Source organism: Pygoscelis adeliae, unplaced genomic scaffold (genome assembly GCF_000699105.1).
Source record: "Pygoscelis adeliae isolate BGI_AS28 unplaced genomic scaffold, ASM69910v1 Scaffold15, whole genome shotgun sequence".
In the NCBI taxonomy this organism is placed as follows: Eukaryota; Metazoa; Chordata; class Aves; order Sphenisciformes; family Spheniscidae; genus Pygoscelis; species Pygoscelis adeliae.
The window spans coordinates 1,318,276-1,339,859 of NW_008824988.1; the positions used below are offsets into that span (position 1 = coordinate 1,318,276).

The following is a 21,584-nucleotide window of genomic DNA, read 5'->3' on the forward strand; positions in this document are numbered from 1 at the left end:
AACAAGCACATCTTAGTATATATTTCTAACCTCAAGTTAGAAGCTGGATGGAACTGCCCTTCCATCTCAAAGTTCACCTTCATAAAAACAAACTCCAGGAGAAAGAAAAAGAAGCAATAAAAATTGCAATGGGACAAAGACATATTGGCCACATATTAATAAATATGCATGTTTGAAAAGGACTGGGAAGGCAGAACTCCGTTACTACGGATGCAACAAGAAAATTCAGCAATTTTTATCTTCTAAAAAATTCTAATAAATCAAATGTTAACTGCTCACAGAAATGGGAGGCCTTTCCTGCCACTCTATTCCCTACCAGTCTATTACAGTGACTGCACTGAAAGCAGAAATTTGAGTGACTGGCAAAAGGTGACAGAACACTACACAAAACACATCTCGGACTCCCTCAGTCGGGGGACAGAAGAGATGCCACAAGGAGACACTCATGCCTCTTTAGTCCACAGCATTTACTTCAAGCAGGATGCGAGACTTAAGTCCAAATAAATCCTGCCTCGTTTCCCTTTCACTGAGGGAAAGAAAAATGAGGATCCCATGGGTGATGTTGCCCTTGAATACTGCAACTCTGCACGTGCCCAGAGGTGTTTTGACATGGTTGGTGAAGCAGCTAGGAGTTTTCACAGGCAAACTCTAACGATGGGGGACACTACGGACTAGATTTAAAGATATTTAGGCACCTGAATCCTACTGAAAGCAATGTTTCTAAAGTGTCTAAATACCTTTACAGGTAATCTGATCATATGGAATGTTTCTCCTTTATTGGATTTGGAAAGACAGCAAACATGAATGCATATTTACAATATGTTTCTTCATAGCAATAAGAGTATTGGAAAATTTACTTTCTTTTTGTGAGAGCCAATCTCATTTTTAGCTATTTCCGCAGACTATATCTATCGCAAAGTAAGAAATGTTAGGAAGATACCCAATCAACTGGAGTATCTTGGAATTTGAACTGCATGTTTAGTACAAGATTAAGTAGTACAAGTACAAAGTACAAGATTATTTCATATTAGTCACCACTGGAATACAGATAAAACAAAGACATGCTGCTGAATGCCCCGTCATGCTTTGTATGAGTAAGTCACTGCATGTCATTGCACTGTAAGAAAAAGAGGCCGAGTATGAAACCCAGCTATGCTTGACTCCATTTAATGCAAAAGCAGTTAATGCCAGTTTTCAACACTACAATCAACAATTCTCCAAAAATCCTCACTGAATTACATTTCTATGAGATAGGGCATCTAGCAGATAAATACAGCTCACTAACTATTACAGTGTTTTCCCTGATGCTTTTATAGGCTGTTTGCACAAAACCAAAGCAGTCATAAAATAAGCCACCTGTAAAGGGTTATTTTACCAACAGTACTAGAAATAGATACTTCAAGTGTGGGTGAACAAAGTGTGAACCATATGGGACGTTGCACAGATTTGAATTGGGGACTCTCACTCCTCAAAAGAACTGAAGTCAAGGCACATTCCATATGCAGCATTCTGATTCTTTGAAAGTTTGAACACTGGGTACAGCTACTAATAGTTCACTTTCTATCGGGTGAACCTGCAGTAACTCATTTTGCAGGTATCGGATAAAGCAGGTTCAGAGACCATTGTTAATTACACATCCTTAAAGGAGGAAGCTCTACAGAGGATGCCCAACGTGGGCAAATATGACTTGAGAGCTGAAAAGAAAAATAACAGAATACCATTTGCATTTTTCTTTAAACAAGGCAGATAATCACTCAATGACTAAATACAAATATTAAGAATTAAAATGTTTTAAGATATCTGTTCATGTCCAATCATGATTATTCAGTTTCTTAATAAACTCCACAAAAATGTTTTAAAAGCACTGTAGGATTATACTGGCTTTATAATTCAGCTGAGATAAGGTATCCCCAAAATAGCCTTTTTTGCCTGTGTAGCCTTTATCCTGTTTTATAAGACAATCATATCTTAGGAAGTGCAGTTGGCATATCAGTCACTTGCCAAATCCATTGCATCAACACAAAGAATTCTGTACATCCTAATAGATGACAGTGTTCTACAGGAGTGAGGTATAAAAATAAACAAACTGACCTGGTGTTGTGGAGCTCATTGCTCTTGATGGAATGGTAATTTGTTGATAGTGTAAGGCCAAACTGTGGCAGAAATTGTTCAGATTCTGAGGTTCTTCCAGAAGTGGGGAGAATCTAAATAAAATAAAGAAAAAACACCTTTGACCTATACAGTAACAACATACTATTTTTTAAGAGACGATAGATTTCAAATGTTCTTCTGTTTAAATGTGGTTGACATAACTTTCTCACACTAAAGCTTCTTTCTTTCACGTACATTTTTGCTGTAAATTCAAGAGCTGATGACCACTGAAAACAAGGCTAAAGCTAAAAATCCTCAAGCTCCAGGGCAGTCCAGACTCAGATACAAATTTGCATTACAGTCCATCTATAGTCACATAACAGTATTAGAAAGTAAAGGATTAACTGGTCCTTTCTCTTTCCAGTAAGATCAGGGAATTATATGAACTAGAGTTTGAAAGACTTGAGGAAGAAATAGCTGGATTATATCCTTATGGCTAAGCAGTGGCTAATTCATAGTTTTACTCTTACTGGAGACATTTACAGTCAGCATTGAAACATGAATGTGCAGAAACAGATCTGCATTCAAAAGCCTTTCTGGAATATCTACTACTTCCTTAATCTCCAACGTTTACATAATTCAGAATAGAACTTGTTGAAATAATTAGCATAGTTGAATGGATCTCCCACTACTAGCTAATGACATCTCTGACACTATCAAGATAGTTGCTAATAGCGTGGGCTGCTCGAGAGCAGGACAAGGAAGGTTCTGCAATTTGGCTGAATCCTTTCACAATCTTGTGGCATCCTCAGTTCTATGCAGAAGCAGAGGCAAAAGTGCTCCTCTAATATTCGCATCTGCTGAAAGTTTAAAGCTGCAGAGAGAAGCCTTTCAGGGAACTAAAATGTATTTTCATTCAAGCACGATATAAACAGCATAATGGGAGAGAGGAGAAGGTTGTAGTGCATTACAACCACTGTGACTATCGTATTCAGCCACTGCTCCTGAAGCATCTAAGTAGTCAAAGATATTCTTAGTATTGAATATTTTAGCAGCTTTTGTCACTTTTTTTAAACCACCAACTGCACATTCCGTTTCAAGCTGAGCTCAGCCAAATTTCAGATAGTAAATTACATTTTAACCAAGTATCATCATTTAAGTTTAGCATCATTATTGTTCAGGAAAGGGAAATCACACATTTAGATAAGTAACTTCAGCTTTTATGCCCACTAAAGTAGCTTGCTCAAACAGGCATGATATTCGGACACATCCAATACTCCAGCAGACAGCATCTGTAAAACCAAAATTCATGATACTTCATGAAAATCCTAATTGTTTTCCCTTGCTTACCTCATGCATCAAATTTCATCAAATATCAGATGGAACCACTATTAAACTGAACAGCCTCTACTGTTAATCTAACCCAAAACCTCTACTTGGGCACATCTTTACCTTGATTGAGGCAGGCGAGCTACTTCCCCATATAGCTCCAAGATTTGTCAATATAACAAATGCACAATTCAGGCTAGCCAAATTCTAAGATTATTATTTAATTTCAGAGAGCTCATTATTATCTTAGCAGCTACACAGCTAATGAAAAACATTTTCTAGTGAATCCAACATCCATTCATTCACTATCCAGCCTCAGCTGCGACTATGTGGTATCTCACAAAGAAAAGTAATGGATATTAATGCTTAACTATGGACTTTGCTAGAGTGAATTTTTAGTAGAGATTTAAACTAAATATAACAGAAAAGTCTGGACATTAGGATTTGACAATATTCTAAGGAAAACACTTCTATAATCACCATAACTAAAACTACCATTTTGTCTAATTTCACTCCACATAGACCCTCCCATCTAAGTAGGTATTTGAAGCTAGTATGACCAGAGAACATGCTGTCAGTTCAGACTGCACGCTCAAACGGCTAAGCTTTCACCTCACATAAACAAATTTCCACTTTTTTCCCCAATAAAAATAATTGCAAGTAATTTGGGATAGTTGTGTGAGATAGCGAGAGATCAGCAGATATGCTTGGCATGCTCCTGTCAGTGCAAATACCGACATTCCACGCTCCATCAATACAATGGTCCCACCCATCCTGAACCACTGGGTTATGGACGCCAGCTTTGCTGAAACTCTGTAGAAAGAAGCTGCTTCATAGCTCTTCCATGCTTTTCTGGAGCAAGGAACACTTACCCTTGGAGGAGAATCAAGTTAGGGAAGACTTAAACAAGCTAGACATACATAAGTCCATGTGACCTGATGGGATGGATGCTCCCATGAGTGCTGAGGGAGCTGGCCAATATCACTGCAAGGCCACTCTCAGATTACCTTTGAAAGGTCATGACCATCAAGGGAGGTTCACAAAGACTGTAAGAAAGCAAGCGTTACTCCTGTCTTCAGGAAGGACAAGAAGGAGAATACAGAGAACTACAGGCCAGTCAGCCTCACCTCAATTTCTAGGAAGGTGATGGAGCGAATAATCCTGGAAACAATTTCCAACTATGCGAAGGACAGGGAGGTGATGGGAAATAGCATATATTTATGAAGGAGAATCATGCTTGGCCAACCTGATAGCCTTCTGCAATGAAATAACTAGCAACACAGATGAGGGGAGAGCAGTGGATGTTGTTTACCTTGACTCTAGCAAGGCTTTCAGCACTGTCTCCCATAATATCCTCACAGACAAATTGTGAAATACAGATAGATAAGTAGACAGCGGGGTGGCTGAAAACTGCCTGAGCTGCCAGGCTCAAAGGGTTGTGATCTGCAGCCCAAAGTCCAGCTGGAGGCCAGTCACTTTAATGGAGCACCCGGAGGTCAATACTGGTGCCAGTACTGCTTTTCATTAAGGACCTGGCTGATGGTACAGAACACACCTTCAGCAGTTCTACAAATGATTCAAAATTGGGAGGAGTGGTTGACAGAGCAGATGGTTGTGCTGCCATTCAGAGGGACTTCAACAGGCTACAGAAAATGGGTCTACTGAATGTATGTGGCAAGGTTTGCGGGGGTGAGAGGGCTGCAGGGGTAGACTCTGTGGGAGAAGGCAAAGGGCTGCCATGTGCCAGTCACAGCTGGTCCAGCCGGCCCTGCAACAGCCCCACCGCAGGCCAAAGCTTAGCCCATCACCAAAGTTTGTGGAGCCTCTGTGAAAACACACTTAAGGGCAGAAAACACCAGACAGAGAGAGAAGGGGGGAAAGAAAAGTGAGAAACAGAAGGAAAACCAAGGTCAGAGGAAAAGAAGGTGCTCCATTGCAGAGCAGCTATGTAAAGAAGACAGAGCCAGACTCTTCTCAGTGACACCAAGTGACAGAATAAGAGACAATGTGCACAAACAGAAATATGGGAAATTCCATTTAAACATCAGAAGGCACTTTTTCACTGTTAGTGAGGCCAAACACCTCAGGAACAGGCTGCCAAGGGAGCTTGCTGAGTCTCCATCCTTGGAGATTGTAACACCACCTTGGGCAACCTGCTGCAGTTTACCCAGCCTTGACGAGAGGGTGGACTAGATATCTCCAGAGGTCCCTTCCAGCCTCAGCTACTCTGTGACTCCATGATGTAGAAGCTAAGGATTTCTCCCTTTCAAGATCACCATAGACAGCATCAGCACTGAATATTCATTGCTGTTAAACCTACTGAGAATAATTCCCATATAAGAAAGCATTCTGCTGGGATCCCCATAAAAAGATTTCTGTTAAGGAATTTTGTAAATTCAACTGTACGGGTAGTCTTATATTTTATGAAGTGGCGGTTGGCATCCTGCCTGATACTGTATTTCCATATACTTCTTGTAAATGCAAAGCTTTCAGTAGTTGAATGTTGTTGTTCAGGTTCAGTTTTAACAACTCCTTGCAAATCTGATACAAGGCTCACATTGTCAAAGCTCACATTTAGAACTATGAAAAACTCCACATCATCATATACAGAATTATATCCACAACACAGACACCCTCATCCAAACAGACTTCTACTGATAAGCTGACATGCTTCATTTCTTTCCCTTTACTAAAGGAATGTCATAGTGTAAATTAGACAGTATGAACTGCAGTGCCACTTGTTTTTTAATGTTAGCACTGAACTAAAGGAAAAAAGCATAGTGCTGGCCACAGTATGTTATAATTTTATGCAGGGTACTATGGTCCTTGGGAGATGCATTTATACTCCACCTCCACCCACAAAAACCAGCACACAGCTCCTGATCAGTCAAATCTTGACGATACTAAGGTACGGCAAGTGGCTCCGGGACTCAGTATAGACTATCTGCATTTCCTAAGGCAATCCACTTCAACTGGATGATAACTCGTTAACCAAGTTATCAACTTGGCGTATTAGGCTATAGCACAATATACAGCAAATTAGCATCTACCTTCAGATATATCACTGGCAGCGATGCTGCTCATCAGTGACTTGCATTTGCTCACCCAGGAACAATGAACCTGCTCGTTTTTCTTCAAAGGGAATTCAGTAGTTCACGTGCTCCAAGGACTGATGCAGCTTTGAAACTGCTACAGAAGAACAGCACAAGACAGAATGTGGGTCTTCATGCCCAGTGGCCATCATAAAGCTTATGTTTCTCATGACTATAAATAGGTACAACATTTTCAAACAAAAGTAAGCATTTCAAGTTAATAGCATTCCTTTAAACTGCCATCTCTCACCGTGCTGTCCCAAGACTATATTCACTGACTACCTTTTTTCTATCTTGTGCCTATCCTTCAAAATTATTTTGGGAATTGGGTTTCTGAAATAGGATGCAGTGAATACAAATTAACAGAATTCAGATGAAATAGATATTTCTACTTCTATTTCCTCCTTCTCCAAGATGAATTTTTCATGAGCACTTTTGAGACGAATCCATAAGCACACGTTTTTCAAAACTACATCTTGGAGGTATCTTCCAGATCTTTCTCTTCCAGGAGGATTTTTTACCCAACTCCAAAATATCTCTATTTGTAAAGGTGTTTAGAAAATCATTACACAAAGATTTCATGGATAAAAATATAGAATGCTATACTTCATTAAATTCTGAACATGACAGGTTGGCACCCCTGATAACACATCTACTTGATTCTCTGCTGGATATATTGTTTTAAAACAACTTTCAGTTACTTATCGACAAAATTGTGAGATCAAAATCCTGTAGGCCATTCACCTCAAGTGTCACAAGAAAGGAACAGTAATCCCTTCTCCTTACAACAGCTTGTGTGTTAAAAAACTAAGCATCTAAAACAGCTGTTTGAATTAGTACAAATTCTGTTGTCCAACAAGCAGTTTAGTAAAAAGCACAATTAAAATGGATCTGAAAGGTTAAAACAATTAAAAAGAAATAAATAAACCCAACCACAACAGTTTTTCTCTACAGGGCACGAAAAACTTGATGGTTAAAAAACTTCCAAATTACTATTTTACACAAAAATCTTGAATAAGTATTCATACTGTATATAATGAAAATCAGAGGCAAAAAATAAAAAAAAGAGATCAAACTGAAGATCTTTTAAAAAAGCATGGCAATAGAAAGACTGGAAGACAAATTACAGTGAACTTTTACTAAAATGAATTTCACCCACCCAGGCCAAATCCAGAGTGCCAAATCCAACCCTTCTAACCTTATATGAACCTTCAAAATTTGATCAGGAAGTGAGCTGGCATATGGAAAAGGAAAAAAACAAGATCAGATGTTAAGAAATGTTGCTGTGAATTCTAAACACGAAAGACTTAAAAGACATCAGCTCAAAGAGCAAATGGCTATATACACTTTTATTGCATTTCTATTATATTTGGTTTAAAAACATAAAATAAGAATAAGGTAGACTAAACCCAGGACATTATGCAGAATAACACTACTAGCCAGTGACCTTTATATGCAAGTACAGTGCAGATTTACTAGCAGCATTATCAAAGTCCAGTCCAAGAGATACTGGGGTATATAACTGCTTTCAGTGAGAATTTTAGGGTTCCACAGAAGAGCAATGCCTTCAGTATCCAGAGCTCACTGCAGGATTAAATATTTTTACAATAAGGTGTTTGGGTACCTTATTCTTAGTTAGGTAGCTACTTAACAACTTTTTGAAGTCTGTAACAATTTCATGGTACATATCCTTGCAGGTTCGGTATTAAAGAACTACCCTAGCAGCGAGTTCTGGACTATCATGCTCGTTGTACTTCCCCACCAAAGTCATTTTTAATACATACTGCCTAACAGAAAAGTATGTCTTAGAGTCTGTAAGGAATCCTCAGCTATACTAACATATAGCTAGTTTTAAATCACAAATGTTGAAGTATACTGGGTGGCAGGAGACGCACAATGTTGTGCAGAAAGGTGATTAGGTTAATATAGTCCCTTCATTTCTCACCAGGAACACACTGGCTGCATCGTGCTATGTCTCAGTATCAGCTGCATAACTGCAAAGCCACCAACCCCTTTTCCTACCCATTTGAACTGGGCTGCCTTTGCTGGACGCAGAAGTTAAAAAGTCAAGAAATTCATGTTATTTCTTTTGAAGAGTAAGTTACATCACCGTACTTTTTCAATTACTCATATGCAATATTAAGCAGTTTTATACCTCACGCGTACTGTGAGCATACTACTTAATGCAGCTGTAAGGCCGGAAGGCTCAGGCTTCTGTCTAGTAAAACAAATCCTTTCTGAAGCTCTCTTAAGCAAGCAAAAGAGCCATACAGCCATTTGGTCCATCTCTTTTACACTCACCATCTACCACAGAGATGAAGCAAATAAGATTTCTAAAAAAGAAAGATGAGATGACGCCTTCCATTAAAAATGAGTCTTAGACCTCAATCATCAGGATTAAATAATGTGCTGCTAAGCAGCTGGCTGGACTTCTGCTATGCCAATTACAACAAATTGGCACAAGCTTCTGCTCCGTTTCCCAGTGAAGCCGGCTGGAAATATGATCTAGCTAAAACCAACCATTTTTTTCAGCCTCATCAAGTTTTTTGAACTTGTTCACCACACAGCTGCAGCAATACTTCTACTGCAGCTTAAGTTGTCCTGTCTCCCTCCCCCATGCTAGCCCCTTGGCTGGGCCAAGAAGAGTGCACATCAAGCTGTGCCCTCACAAAGTAGAAGCGAGGTACAAGATCCATCCTGCATCAAGTACTATCAGGCAGTAGCAGGGACCTCACCAGGTGAGGGACTGGCCTGCATGATGCTTTCATAGCAGAAAGAAAATATGACAGGCTAGCCTCTTTAGGTCCACATTTTTATTTATTTATTTATTTTAATTTGCCAGATTTTAATCAGTATTGCTTAAAAATATTTTGGAAACAAAAAGAACTTCTGCTAGAGAAAAACGAATCGTGAAATTAGGAGGTCACTGGAGCACAAATTTGACTTCTATCACTTCTGCCACTTGAAGCATTGTAAAACATAACTACAGCTGAGACTGTATCACTAATCAACATACACAGGCACTTCCAGAGAGGAAGAGTTCTCTCCCGCATTCCCAGAGTCCTGCCAATGGACCCTGCTGGAGCCAGGGAAACATAACAGACTTCTCAGATTCTTCGCAAAGCCTGATGAAAAGAGGGATGGAAGTATCAGCAGTTAATGCTTCTCTAAGCCCTAACGGTAGCTTGCAAGGGAAGATACTACTTCTAAACTGGTTTGGTGGCTAGTAACGAAAAAAAAAATACCATCAGAGACCTGAAGAAATCCAGTTAAACATAAGGAAAGAAAGAAAGAAACAAACAAACAAAAACCTTTTTCACTGGAACGGGTTGCACAGGGTGGCTGTGTAGTCTCCATCCTTGGAGATACTCAAAACCCAAGTGGACATGGCCTTGATCAGCCTACTCTAGCTGACTGTCTAGTTCAATCCCAATGCACAAAGTACAATCTCTAGAGGTGCTTTCCAGCCTCAGCTATTCTGCAAGCAGCTCCAAGATACACAAAGAACAGCCCTTGTAGGTAGTTCGAAAGCGGGTAGAGTCCTCTCCCCACACACAAGGGCATGGAGAAACTTCCACCAGGTGTATATAACTGAAGGAAGGCATCTGCCTCTTATGAATTTTTCTTCTTCTCAAAAAGCTGGACAAAGTGAGTCACTACAAGAAACTATAGAGCCTGGATTATTTTGATGGAAATTTCAAATTTAAAATTTCTCTTATTCTGCCCTTCTTCCCCAGCACTGCCAAAACTAATTATCCGGGCTCCTGGGAAGAAAGCCTCCGACAGAACTCAAGCACCTAGTTTAGAAATACTTTGTATCAGACTATAAGAACATTCTTAAATTTGCCTTTGAAAAATTTTAAGCAGACTTCTGTGGAGAGCAAAGGCAAATTTAAATGACAGGAGGAATAGAGAGACTTACACACGCACTGTGAGCTCTGCACTACTGACCTAAACTGTGTTTAATTCAGGGGATATTTGAGGGAGGCAAGACTTCATTAACCAATAATTTATTATCAATCATCATCAATAACTTATTCACTGATAATTAAAAAACACACACAAAAAAACCTTGAGTTATGTGAAAGGAAACAACTCTGCTGAAACCGAAAGAGTATACTCTTACCGATCTCTGTCTGCTGTGTGTCCAAGAACATCCATTTCTCTAAAAATGCACAAAAATTAATAATTTTTGTGAGTTAAAATTACATTTAACGAGGGGAAGGGAAGATGGACTGTTTATTCTATGTATGCATACACATAGAATAAAAAACCACCACACACATTCTTAATAAATGGTCTTACACAAGAAGAAGAAAGTAAATATGTAAACTTTCACCATTCATGTCATTAAAATATGACTTTTTCAATGGGTTCAGGTAACCCAATCTAGTTCAGAGCACTAGAACTATAAACAGTCTTTCAAAAGAACAAGTAATAAACAGTAAATAGAGCACTTCTGAAACCCTTTGAGCCTATAATATGTAGTCCACGGTATTTCAGGTTTGGTTTATATTTGTCTTTTCACCAGTTGAAAACTAAAATTTCTCTCAACCACTTCCCTTTAATTTTTTTTAAACTGAATCATATTTCAGCTGCTATTGAACCTTGCTGCACAGTGTGGTAACTAACATATAGCTACCGATAAAGAACTTCAGGTAGTGACACAATTTTCTCCTATTCCTTATTTACTCCATCTTTTCAAGTAAAGGGCAGCATAACAACAAGTTTATTATGTTTTAAATTTAATCTGAGATGCACAGCACCGGAATATTCACAGCAGGGGGACTTTGTAATTAGAATGTATCAGAACATCAAAGCTTCACACAGAAATGCACTTTTGCATTTCTGCAACATCATACCTACTTAGAATAATAGAATGCATCTCATGAAACAACAAAAATTATTAGCCTCCCTATGGGAGTCTGTCTGTCTTAGGCAGACTCTACAGGAAGAGACTACCTACTTATCTAGAAAAGAAAGCCTCCAAAGGGAATCCCAGACAGCTGACCCTGGTTCTGAATTGTCCTCTGAAGGAATCAGTCTTGCTTTCCTTCTCAGCTCTTAAAGGATGCGTGAGGGTATGTCCTGGTTAAGTTAAAAGGAAAAAAAAAAATTCTAAAAGAGCAGCTGCATGTATAAACTTCCTCAGACATTATAAAAATTTTATTTGGAACCACCAAAAATTTACTTTCAGTATAACTGTTTGGATTCATTCACTTAGACATATTGCAATAAAGTTTTTCTGTTTTTAAGACAAAAGGACTTTCTCTCCCTCACTGAAACCTTCCTCAATATGTAACAATTAAACACTCTGATGTGATCATAAAGATAAATATAAACACTTGATCACATCACTCTGATGTGATCATAAACACTTGGGATTATCACCACTGCCTTCGAAAAGGCTAGAGTGAAGTTATAGCTAAATATCCTTGAAAAATCCAATTCATGTTAGCTATGTTTATGTATAGATATTAGCACAGATAATCATATTCAACAGAAGCTGATTTGCAAACAGTTTGTATTTTTAGAGCACAATATGTCTCTGTGAGCTTTGCTTTGACACTTGGTTTGGACAAATCCAGAAAAACCTCCAGGTGAATCATCATAACATTCTGCTGCTCTCCAGCCCTTCCACAGAGGCTACAAAGCCGTCTGTAGTTTCTCCAGAACCACTGTTGCTACTTCCATTAAATTAGGACCTAGATGTCCCATTCAGGATTCAAACCACTTAGTAAGACATTCAGTATTCTGTTATTTAATAGACCTTTAAAAGTTATCAAAACCTTTGAAATGTCAAGAGATGGAAAAGAGCTCTTACACCGTTCCTCAATGGTCTTGAATTAGTACGTTCATGTGGACTGTGGAACACAGGTCTCAAACATGACCTTCTGATGTCTCATGTGTACCACCTACCCCCCTAAAGAAATAGTATTCAGTCTCGGACACATTCCTTCAGTGACACAGGCACATTCAAAAAGCTGTACAAGTGTTAACCTCATTTACAGTTAAACTATTGTCCTCTTCTATACTTACACATATTTCTGATTTTGAGAAAGTCTGAGCCACTTAGATGGCTTAGATACAATACAAGATATTGTTTTAGGAAAAAGGACAAAAAAAGAATCGTTTCTGAATGTTATCACTTATTGGCCTTAAAATATTAACCTGAGAAATGAGTATTTGAAAAAAAAATATAAAGCAAAGAACCTCAAATCCACAGGTATATTTGGATCTTTGGTAATTCTGACTTCCACTAGACAGAAAATTTTGCAGAAAAATAAACATGACAGTAAGGCATGCAAAATACAAACTCATGACAACTTCATTGTAGGTCAAGAGTCTCAAGAATATAAAGAAAGAGAAGCATCTACAAATAGGTAAAACACAAGCCAAGAACCATGGCGATCACCTACAGAAATCAGTCAGCTACTTCCATTACGAAGCACACAGAGGCCCCGGGTGAGAACAAGACCACCTTGTGTTTATGTAGCGCCTAACACAGCTCCTCCTGCAAGGAACTTTGAACCTGTGCCAGCAAACCAGGCAGAGGAGGACAACAGGGCTCAGTACGGGCGCCAAGCACAATGATGAGTGGCGATTTGACACCTTTACTCTAAGAAAGATTTTTATAAAGTGATAAAGTCAGACTAACAAGAGAATCAACATAGGAAAGGGGCTATAGGTACGTAAAAGTTGTTAGCAAGCTTAGCAGGAAGTAGAGGCAACCTCTATGTGGCATTTTGTCATAGTTGTGATACATTACATGAGGAGATGTCCAATGTTAGTTCACGCATTAAAAGTAGCTGAGAGGAGTCAAAATTTTCCATTTAAATCTATGATGGAAAAGCAGGTTTATCTGCTTAGCAGCAAAAGGATTTTTGTTGTTTTTACCATCAAGAATCCTTCAGCTTTTGTTGCTTAATTAACAGCCAAGTGTTTTTCTGTTAATTGAAAACAAGTTTCAGTCAAATTTTCCTCAGGATGGATGGCATATGGATGGCCAGAGAACATATAAGCTGTGTTTGTGTATATAAACTTACCATTAAAAATATTATATCGTCTGTCATTGAATTTTGTCAAAGCCTGGACAAATTTTTTTTACACTACCTTCTACATACATTAGGCTTCAATTTTGCCTTTTCAATGTCTAAAGAATTATTACCACAGAGTCTTTAATTGTTTAAGCAGTTACTTGCATTGTTTGACAAGGAAGAAATTTTGTAGAGCTTGTATTACAGAAAAATAAACCTTTCACTAAAGCTGATGCTTTGAAGAACATTTACATTGAATGTCCTTTGACGGTGGATTTCTTTGCAGTAAAGCTTTACTTGTCTTCACAAGACAAGTTTAGGATTAAAACTGACATTTGTTAAGAGTATGGTTCAGCAAGGACCAAATGATAATGGAAGCTTGATTATTACTTTGGCATTTTCAGCAGTGGAATACAAACAAGAAAACAGACTTTCTGCATCAGGCAGTTAAACTGGATCGCAGGTAGAAGTCTAAAAATTATCTTCATGTGCGATTAGTTTTCTGTGATTTCACCAATGTCACTGGGGAAAAAAATAGACAAACATTATCTTTGATAATTAAAAATCAGTATTATAACACATCCTTCATATAGGAACTTGCCAGCCACAATGCAAGAGACTTATTAATGCACCTGGCTGATTAATTGAACTCATAAAGCAGAGCTTAAGAGAAAATTCTGACCGCTGCTGCAAGTGCATATTGTCATTTAGCAATAGCACTATGGCAAAATAACGAGAAAAGCTAGCGACATTCATAAAGGTCGTGGAAAGTAAGTCTTGTGCAGGAGGGGGAAAAAAAAAAAAACAAAAAACCAACACAACCCACGTTCCAACCAAGCTCTTGTTCACTCTCACTCAGTGTCTGATGGTTGAGCAAAAAAATAAAATTAAAAAAAAAAAGACCCAACACACATCAAATCAACTGGTTGATTTTGCCCACATCAGATACTATAGATATACATATAATTGCAACTATTTTTAATGCAAATATTTTTGTACATCAACTTAATTACGAGGAAGCTTATACATTTGTAAATCTCAGATACAAATATCAGCTCAGATATCAGTTCCAACAAAAAGGTACAAAAATTTTATCTAGCAACAAGCGACAGGTAAATCTCCTCATTTAATAAAATGAATTCTGTATCCATACACTTTTGCATCTGGTAGCGTACATACAAAAAATATTGGGCTTCTTACCAAGTGACTCAGTTTCCCTTCGTGTTAGGATTACAACTGTGGCAAGTACTCTAATTTGAAAGATTTCAGGTGCACAGACATTTCAGTTTGTCGCGGTTTAACCTCAGTCGGCAACTAAGCCCCACACAGCTGCTCGCTCACTCCCCCCTGGTGGGGTGGGGGAGAGAATCGGAAGGGTAAAAGTGAGAAAACTCATGGGTTGAGATAAAGACAGTTTAATAGGTAAAGCAAAAGCCGCACACGCAAGTAAAGCAAAACAAGGAATTCATTCACTGCTTCCCATGGGCAGGCAGGTGTTCAGCCATCTCCAGGAAAACAGGGCTCCATCACGCGTAACGGTTACTTGGGAAGACAAACGCCATCACTCCGAACGTCCCCCCCTTCCTTCTTCTTCCTCCATCTTTATATACTGAGCATGATGTCACATGGTATGGAATGTCCCTTTGGCCAGTTTGGGTCAGCTGTCCTGGCTGTGCCCCCTCCCAACTTCTTGTGCACCTCCAGCCTTCTCAGTCGGTAGAGCATGGGAAGCTGAAAAGTCCTTGACTAGTGTAAGCACTGCCTAGCAACAACTAAAACATCGGTGTGTTATCAACATTGTTCTCATCCTAAATCCAAAACACAGCTCTGTACCAGCTACTAGGAAGGAAATTAACTCTATCCCTGCTGAAACCAGGACACAGTTTCAACCATGTGGGCTTGTTCTTTCAACACTAGAATTCAGTTTTGAATTGCAGATTTAATATACTCAAGATCTCAAGAAAAATCACAGCTAAAACCACCAAGTTTCACGAAGACTTGGCGGGGGGAGGAACAGAGACAACACACCAAAAAAAAACCCCAAAACCATGCCTATGCACATTCAAGAAAATCCTACTTGATTCAGATGAAAACAAAAGCACAACAAGCAAAACCAGGGCTAAAGACAACTCAACGCTTGTTCTCACTTAAACAAGCAACCCTAACTGGATGAAAACAGTTTGAATTAAAACTCAACGGTTTTGGCAAACACTTCAGAAGGAGCACTGCAGAACATTGCACCTGCCATTATAAAAAAAACATATAAAGATGTTGTTTAAATGCATTAAAAGCTTGATTTTTTTTTCTTCCTATTCTTTCATAATCAGCAACCTGAATATCCATGGAAGAGACTGCATCTGTGAACTGAGATGTTAAATTCAGTTGGTGCCCCTGAGTTTGTTAAGGATATCAGCTTAGAGTGCTCAGACATGAAAGAAGGTTTTGGGTTGGGGTTTTTTTTTGTTATTCTGTAGGACTGAATAGGTATGCAGATGTCAACCAGTCAAACAGAATCACAGAATTCATTTTATGCTTCAATGAGACTTGTATTCCTCTTGCTGTTGCCTCTAAAATAGGTAAAAGAATAGCAAAAGCTATTTTCTTACACCAAAAAAAGAGACTATTCATCCCTGTCTTAGCTGGCACATAACGTAGCACTTAGTCTGTGATTGATCCAAATCTATCACGTGTCAATCACAAACATTAGATAATGCAATGATTTTAATTACTGCTGCATAACTTTAAGAGGCCAGTAGAATTCAAAACTGAAAGGGAAGTATGTCATTGTTAAAAAAAGATTTTCAGGTCGCAGAAGCAATTCTAAATCAAACCATCACCTGTCAAACTAATGTAAACAAAACTAATGTCATTTCTTAAGCCTTTGGGACTCAAAGAAAAGTGCACAGACAGATTAGCAAAGGCACAGAGGCAGGAAGGGACACAATAAACGGGGGAGGTGGAACAGAACCGGGTTTCCAGCATACTTCTGGGGAACGCAATGTGACAAGCAACTTTTCTATGTAACTTTCAGCAAGATGGATCTTCCAGTAGTAAGAAAAAAAAAAAAAAAATCCAAAACCAGAGTAACAAATTGTAATTTCTAACACACATATTGCTACATTCTGAACAAACTGGAATTAAGATAAAAGCACAGATGCAAGGTTTGTGAGTACACCAGAAAGGAAAGGGGGTTTAGGATTTTACAAGATATTCAATACAGAATTTAATGGTCCACTTTTAGGAAGACTCAGGTTTTAAACTGTTAGAAATATAATTTTCACCTTTTTTTTTTCCTGTATGAAAATTGCATATGTATCCAAATGAACTGTCATCTGTCATTCAAGCATAATTCACTTTGGTAACCATATTTCTATAGAAAAAGAGAAGTTAATGAAAGCAGTCCTAGATTTTTTGCACAACAGGCAAGAAGCTTAAGAGAAAACAATTAAAATTATAGTGTTATATTTGGATTTACTGCCAAACTCTTGTAGCAAGTAAATCCAGATGCACAGGATTAGATTTTATGTTATTTTTACTGGCAGAGTCCCAACAACCTGTCTGCAGTCCATGAGAGCTCATACAGTTGCAGACTTCCTGCTGCAGACCCCTCACGGCAGATACCTAACTCCTTTTGTTTTGATACAACACCAAGCATATTGCAAATTCAACTAGAAACAAGTTTCAACAGAAGCTGCATCATTATGTTCGAGGATATTATGCATGCCATACCACAGACTGGTAAATAAATATCACATTGAAATATTTTTCAGTATATCCAGGTTTTTTTGACTTAGTATAAAGATACTACTATATTTTTTATTTTATTTTTAAACTTTGATAGCATGGTAGTCAAATTCCTCTTGACTTTAGGACACATGGACAACTTCATGGTTAGATTTGTCTAAACAGAGCTACAGCAAAATAAAATCTAATATAAAATTTGAAAGCAAGCACAACAGCAAAAAAATATGCTCTACCTAGTGGTGAATGTCTAACCTAAATAATTTTAATTATTTAGTAATTAATTAAGACACAGACACCTTAAATAAAGGCACAGCATTCACAGTGACAAAGTTCCTTGTTAGACTTCAACTATGCTTTATTGGCAATATAAAATCCAAGCTTAAAACTAGTAATTATAGAACAACTACATTGTCCCACAGCTGGAAGAAGCTCTTTCCTCATGAACATAAACATCCCTAACCATAAACCTGTGGCTAAAATAGCCTGCGTAAAACCGGATGAGGTCTCCCGAGGAATGACTGTAGTGACGTCATCTCCTTTCAAAACCCACTCAAATTCCAACCGAGCCAAATCTCAGGTCATTTCAGGCTCAAAAAACAACAGCCAGGCGAATGTAGCATGAGCCTTCTTTTCAGGGATCTCTAGTGTAGCTAAAGATTGAGTAAGACTAAGAGGCAATATCCAGGATTTGTGACTAAAGATTTTTCTGATTAATATGTCAATTATAAAATTTAAGAAAATAAGTGATGTAGGTTACTGATTGAAAACAAAACAATAATAAAAAGTAACCTTCTACTTACCCACAGAAAGACAGTTACTGAGTATTCAGCTATTTCAACTAGTCCACAACCTGACTTCCCAGTCAAATGAAGAATTGGTTTCATGGAATTGATATTATCTTGTAGGAATAACTGAAGAGACACCTTATTGCAGCCCTTCAATATATATAAGGGAGGCTTATAAGAAAGATGAGAGAGGCTTTTTACCAAGGACTGTAGTGACAGGACAAGGGGCAATGATTTTAAACTGAAAGAGGGTAGATTTAGATTAGATATAAGGAAGAAATTCTTCACTATGAGGGCGATGAGACGCTGGAACAGGTTGCCCAGAGAAGTTGTGGATGCCCCATCATTGGAAGCGTTCAAATTCAGGTTCAACGGGGCTTTGAGCAAGCTGGTCTAGTGAAAGACGTACCTGCCCATGGCAGGGGGGTTGGACTAGCTGAATTTTAAAGGTCCCTTCCGACCCAAACCATTCGATGATTCTAAGTTCACATTTACATATTTTTTTAAATTTGATTTGCTAAAAGAAAGATTAGTTGATGCTTCCGCTAAAAATGTAAAGTTGTTATAGATGTTGGTGTGAGGTTTAATACTGATGAAACAGCTAAATACTGATGAAACAGCTACTAGTGTGAACCAAAGAAAAGCCTTATCAGTAATTTACAGTATTTCTAACACTACTACAAAAAAACTCCATAAATAATACAGTAAGCACACAATTGAACCTATGCTGACGGAAGTTAATAGCATGCAGCCTTTTGACTTTTCAGGGCTAAGAAACAGCTCTGCAGATGCTGCAGTTACACATGTACAGTATTAGTCCATTAACATCGTTCAGTTTAATCACCTTACAAAGCTTTTTTTTTTTAAATGCCTAGAAAGATCAAAAAGATGCATCTCTCGTTATTACTGACAAAGCCTTATAAAGCTGGCATGCTACATTTTCAACCCCTCTTTTTGTGTTTTAGTATAACTAGGAAGAAACCAAATTTCTTAGCAGCAGGTAAAAAAACCCAGTTGCAGCCAGTCAAGAAAAAATAACCCCGAAGCTGAGAAACAGAACAGGAGAGAGAAGAGGACATGGAAAAGGTTAAGAGAATTTGCTAGGCTGCCAGAAGATGATCTAAGAAACTGAGCTTTATCCCAAGATACGCCTTCAGCTAAAATAGTCAATTATTATGATAAAAAGGCAAGGCAAAGCAGCAGTAAAAGTTATAATGGTGTTCAGAAATGCAGAATTTCCATTCAGAAATAAATGGAAGTATGACAGCGTCAGCAAGGGGGGGAACCACAGGAAAAATAAAAATAAAAAAGAGGTGCAAGGCAACTCATGCAGTAGGCAAATGAAAGAACCCACAGTTTCATGTACCTTTTTGATTTCTAAACAGAGCAAGACCGCAAACATCTCTATTTCAGCAGGGGGAAAGCATTTTCAGGGGAAGTGGAAAATATAGATATTAATGCAATAAAAAAAATTCGATCCTGCTAAAATCTACGGAATGTTCTGATGTTCTACTACTTCAGTTTCATAACACTTACATATTTATTGACATGGTTCAAGTTCTGGACAGTAAAGAAAAAGCGGTATCTATCACCTCTTTCAAAGTGCCATGCTTTATCCTTACCTTAACAAAAATAAAAGATCTTCACATGCAGACAAAAAAGTCAATGTGCCAAGACCCAAGAAGAGGTTCTCTCTGTCTTTGCTCTTTTTCTAGTCTTATGAGTAACTGTGGTAGGGAAAAGTAACAGATACTGATAACTCACCAGAAGTGTGGGTTTTTTTCATGATGCGCTTCACATAGCAAGAGAATTAGGCAAGAGGTTCAGAAAGAAAAATGATAGGCTTTTCTCAGATAATACAATATCTTTTTCAAATCAGGAATATCTGCTAATGCTGTCAGTGAGAAAGACACCTTTTCCTCGGGATGGAGAGGCCTTCGTTACCTATGTTTAGGCACAGAAGTCACAATTAAATGCGGGCATCTGCCAAAGAAAATGCATTACAGACTACAGCAGCTGCTTTGATGAAAAATATGTACTATTACTGTTTCCCTGCCACAGCAAAACCTCAGTTAAGAAAGAGAGGCATTTAAAGCTACAGCTCTGCTTTCTCAAAATCAGATCAGTCAGTCCCATAATAAATACAATATAGAATTCTAGAGCTTATTTCACTGGTGGAAATGTTATTTCCACTATTAATGTTTAGGATATTAGAGTAAGAAATAACCTCTTTCCGACTGTATTACAATATACAGTATTGAAAGACATCGGTTGCCTTTGTTATCTCTGGATAGCTACCCCACTCTGAAAACCACATTGTTCAGAGGGCATATGCATCTCACCTTACCTCAAACTGTAGGTCTTGAATACATGCAGCCACTCTGTGTACTCAGGACAGAAAAGTAAAAGCGACACCACAGTTTTATTTCAGGTAGATCTACAACTTCATAGATTCTCATCAAGTTCTTTATTCTAAATCATTTTGTATACAAGGGAAAATGCTGTTGGTCTATCTCAGCCAGAACTGCATCTCCCACAACATCTGATGCTTACAGAAAGCGTACAAAAACACAAGAAGTGCACACTGACATCTCCCAAGTTTACTCTTCCAGTGATTTACAGTTAATGGATTTCCCAAGCCAGAAGTCTCTTGCACTAAGTAGACCTTAAAAGATTTTCTTTTGGTTATAACCTTCATTACTGAATGACAACACTAAAAAAAAGTCAAAAAAGCCATTTTTAGATGCGTGTAAATCCCTTCTCTTCCTACAAATGAGGATATTAAACTTCATTCAGAGATGCATGTTGGCTGAAGCAGATATGCGCTTCTCAACCTCGCCCCAACAGTTGTGTTTAATGTGTGTTAGTGGTTGCACACCTGTCTGCATCCTACTTCAGATTTCCAGAGTGCAAGACTTGAACCCTATCGATACACATTGACATAAACTAATCACCACAAAAGACTTGTTACTATTAATAACCTTGATGGACAAAACTCTATACTGTCTCATCACCTCCTAGTAAAAGGAAGATCAGAGAGCAAAAGCTATCTTTCCTCCTACTGCTTACCAGGACAAAAGACTACTTTTGGCGCCTGTACAAATGTAGAAGGGACTATGATAGCAATTCTGGCGGACAGTTAAGCATTGTCCCATGAGTGTTTGCATCGGTCTACTTCTTTCACATGCTTGCTTATTTTTAACTTTTTTTTTCCCCTCACTGGTTTCTCAGGGATAATAGAGCATGCAGGTATTAGCAATAAAACCAAAAAGCTGCATCTACACATACTTTTAGGTGCATTCAGCAGAACAGCAAAAAAATAAGAATTGTTTTAAGGTTGCATGCTAAGAATATGCAATTCCAAAGACCATGTTGTTGGGGGTGGAGGGTTCCCCCCACATTGGAAATCTAATCCACACACTATGTCAGAACTGATCTGCAATCTCTCTTAATGATGGCACAAGGAAAAAAATACTACAGTAACATTTAAGAGAAAATGGAATTAA

The 21,584-nt window shown here is 38.2% G+C and overlaps 1 protein-coding gene across 1 annotated transcript in view; it reads right to left on the reverse strand.

The window, feature by feature from the left end:
- The window catches only part of HDAC9 (histone deacetylase 9), a 452,900-nt gene extending 450,704 nt beyond the window's left edge, over window positions 1–2,196 (reverse strand). Inside the window, exon 1 of the mRNA XM_009326083.1 lies at window positions 2,092–2,196. Within this exon, the coding sequence (XP_009324358.1) occupies window positions 2,092–2,110 (19 nt within the window). The 5' untranslated portion in view covers window positions 2,111–2,196. The remainder of the gene's footprint in view (window positions 1–2,091) is intronic.
- Between the last annotated feature and the right edge of the window lie 19,388 nt (window positions 2,197–21,584).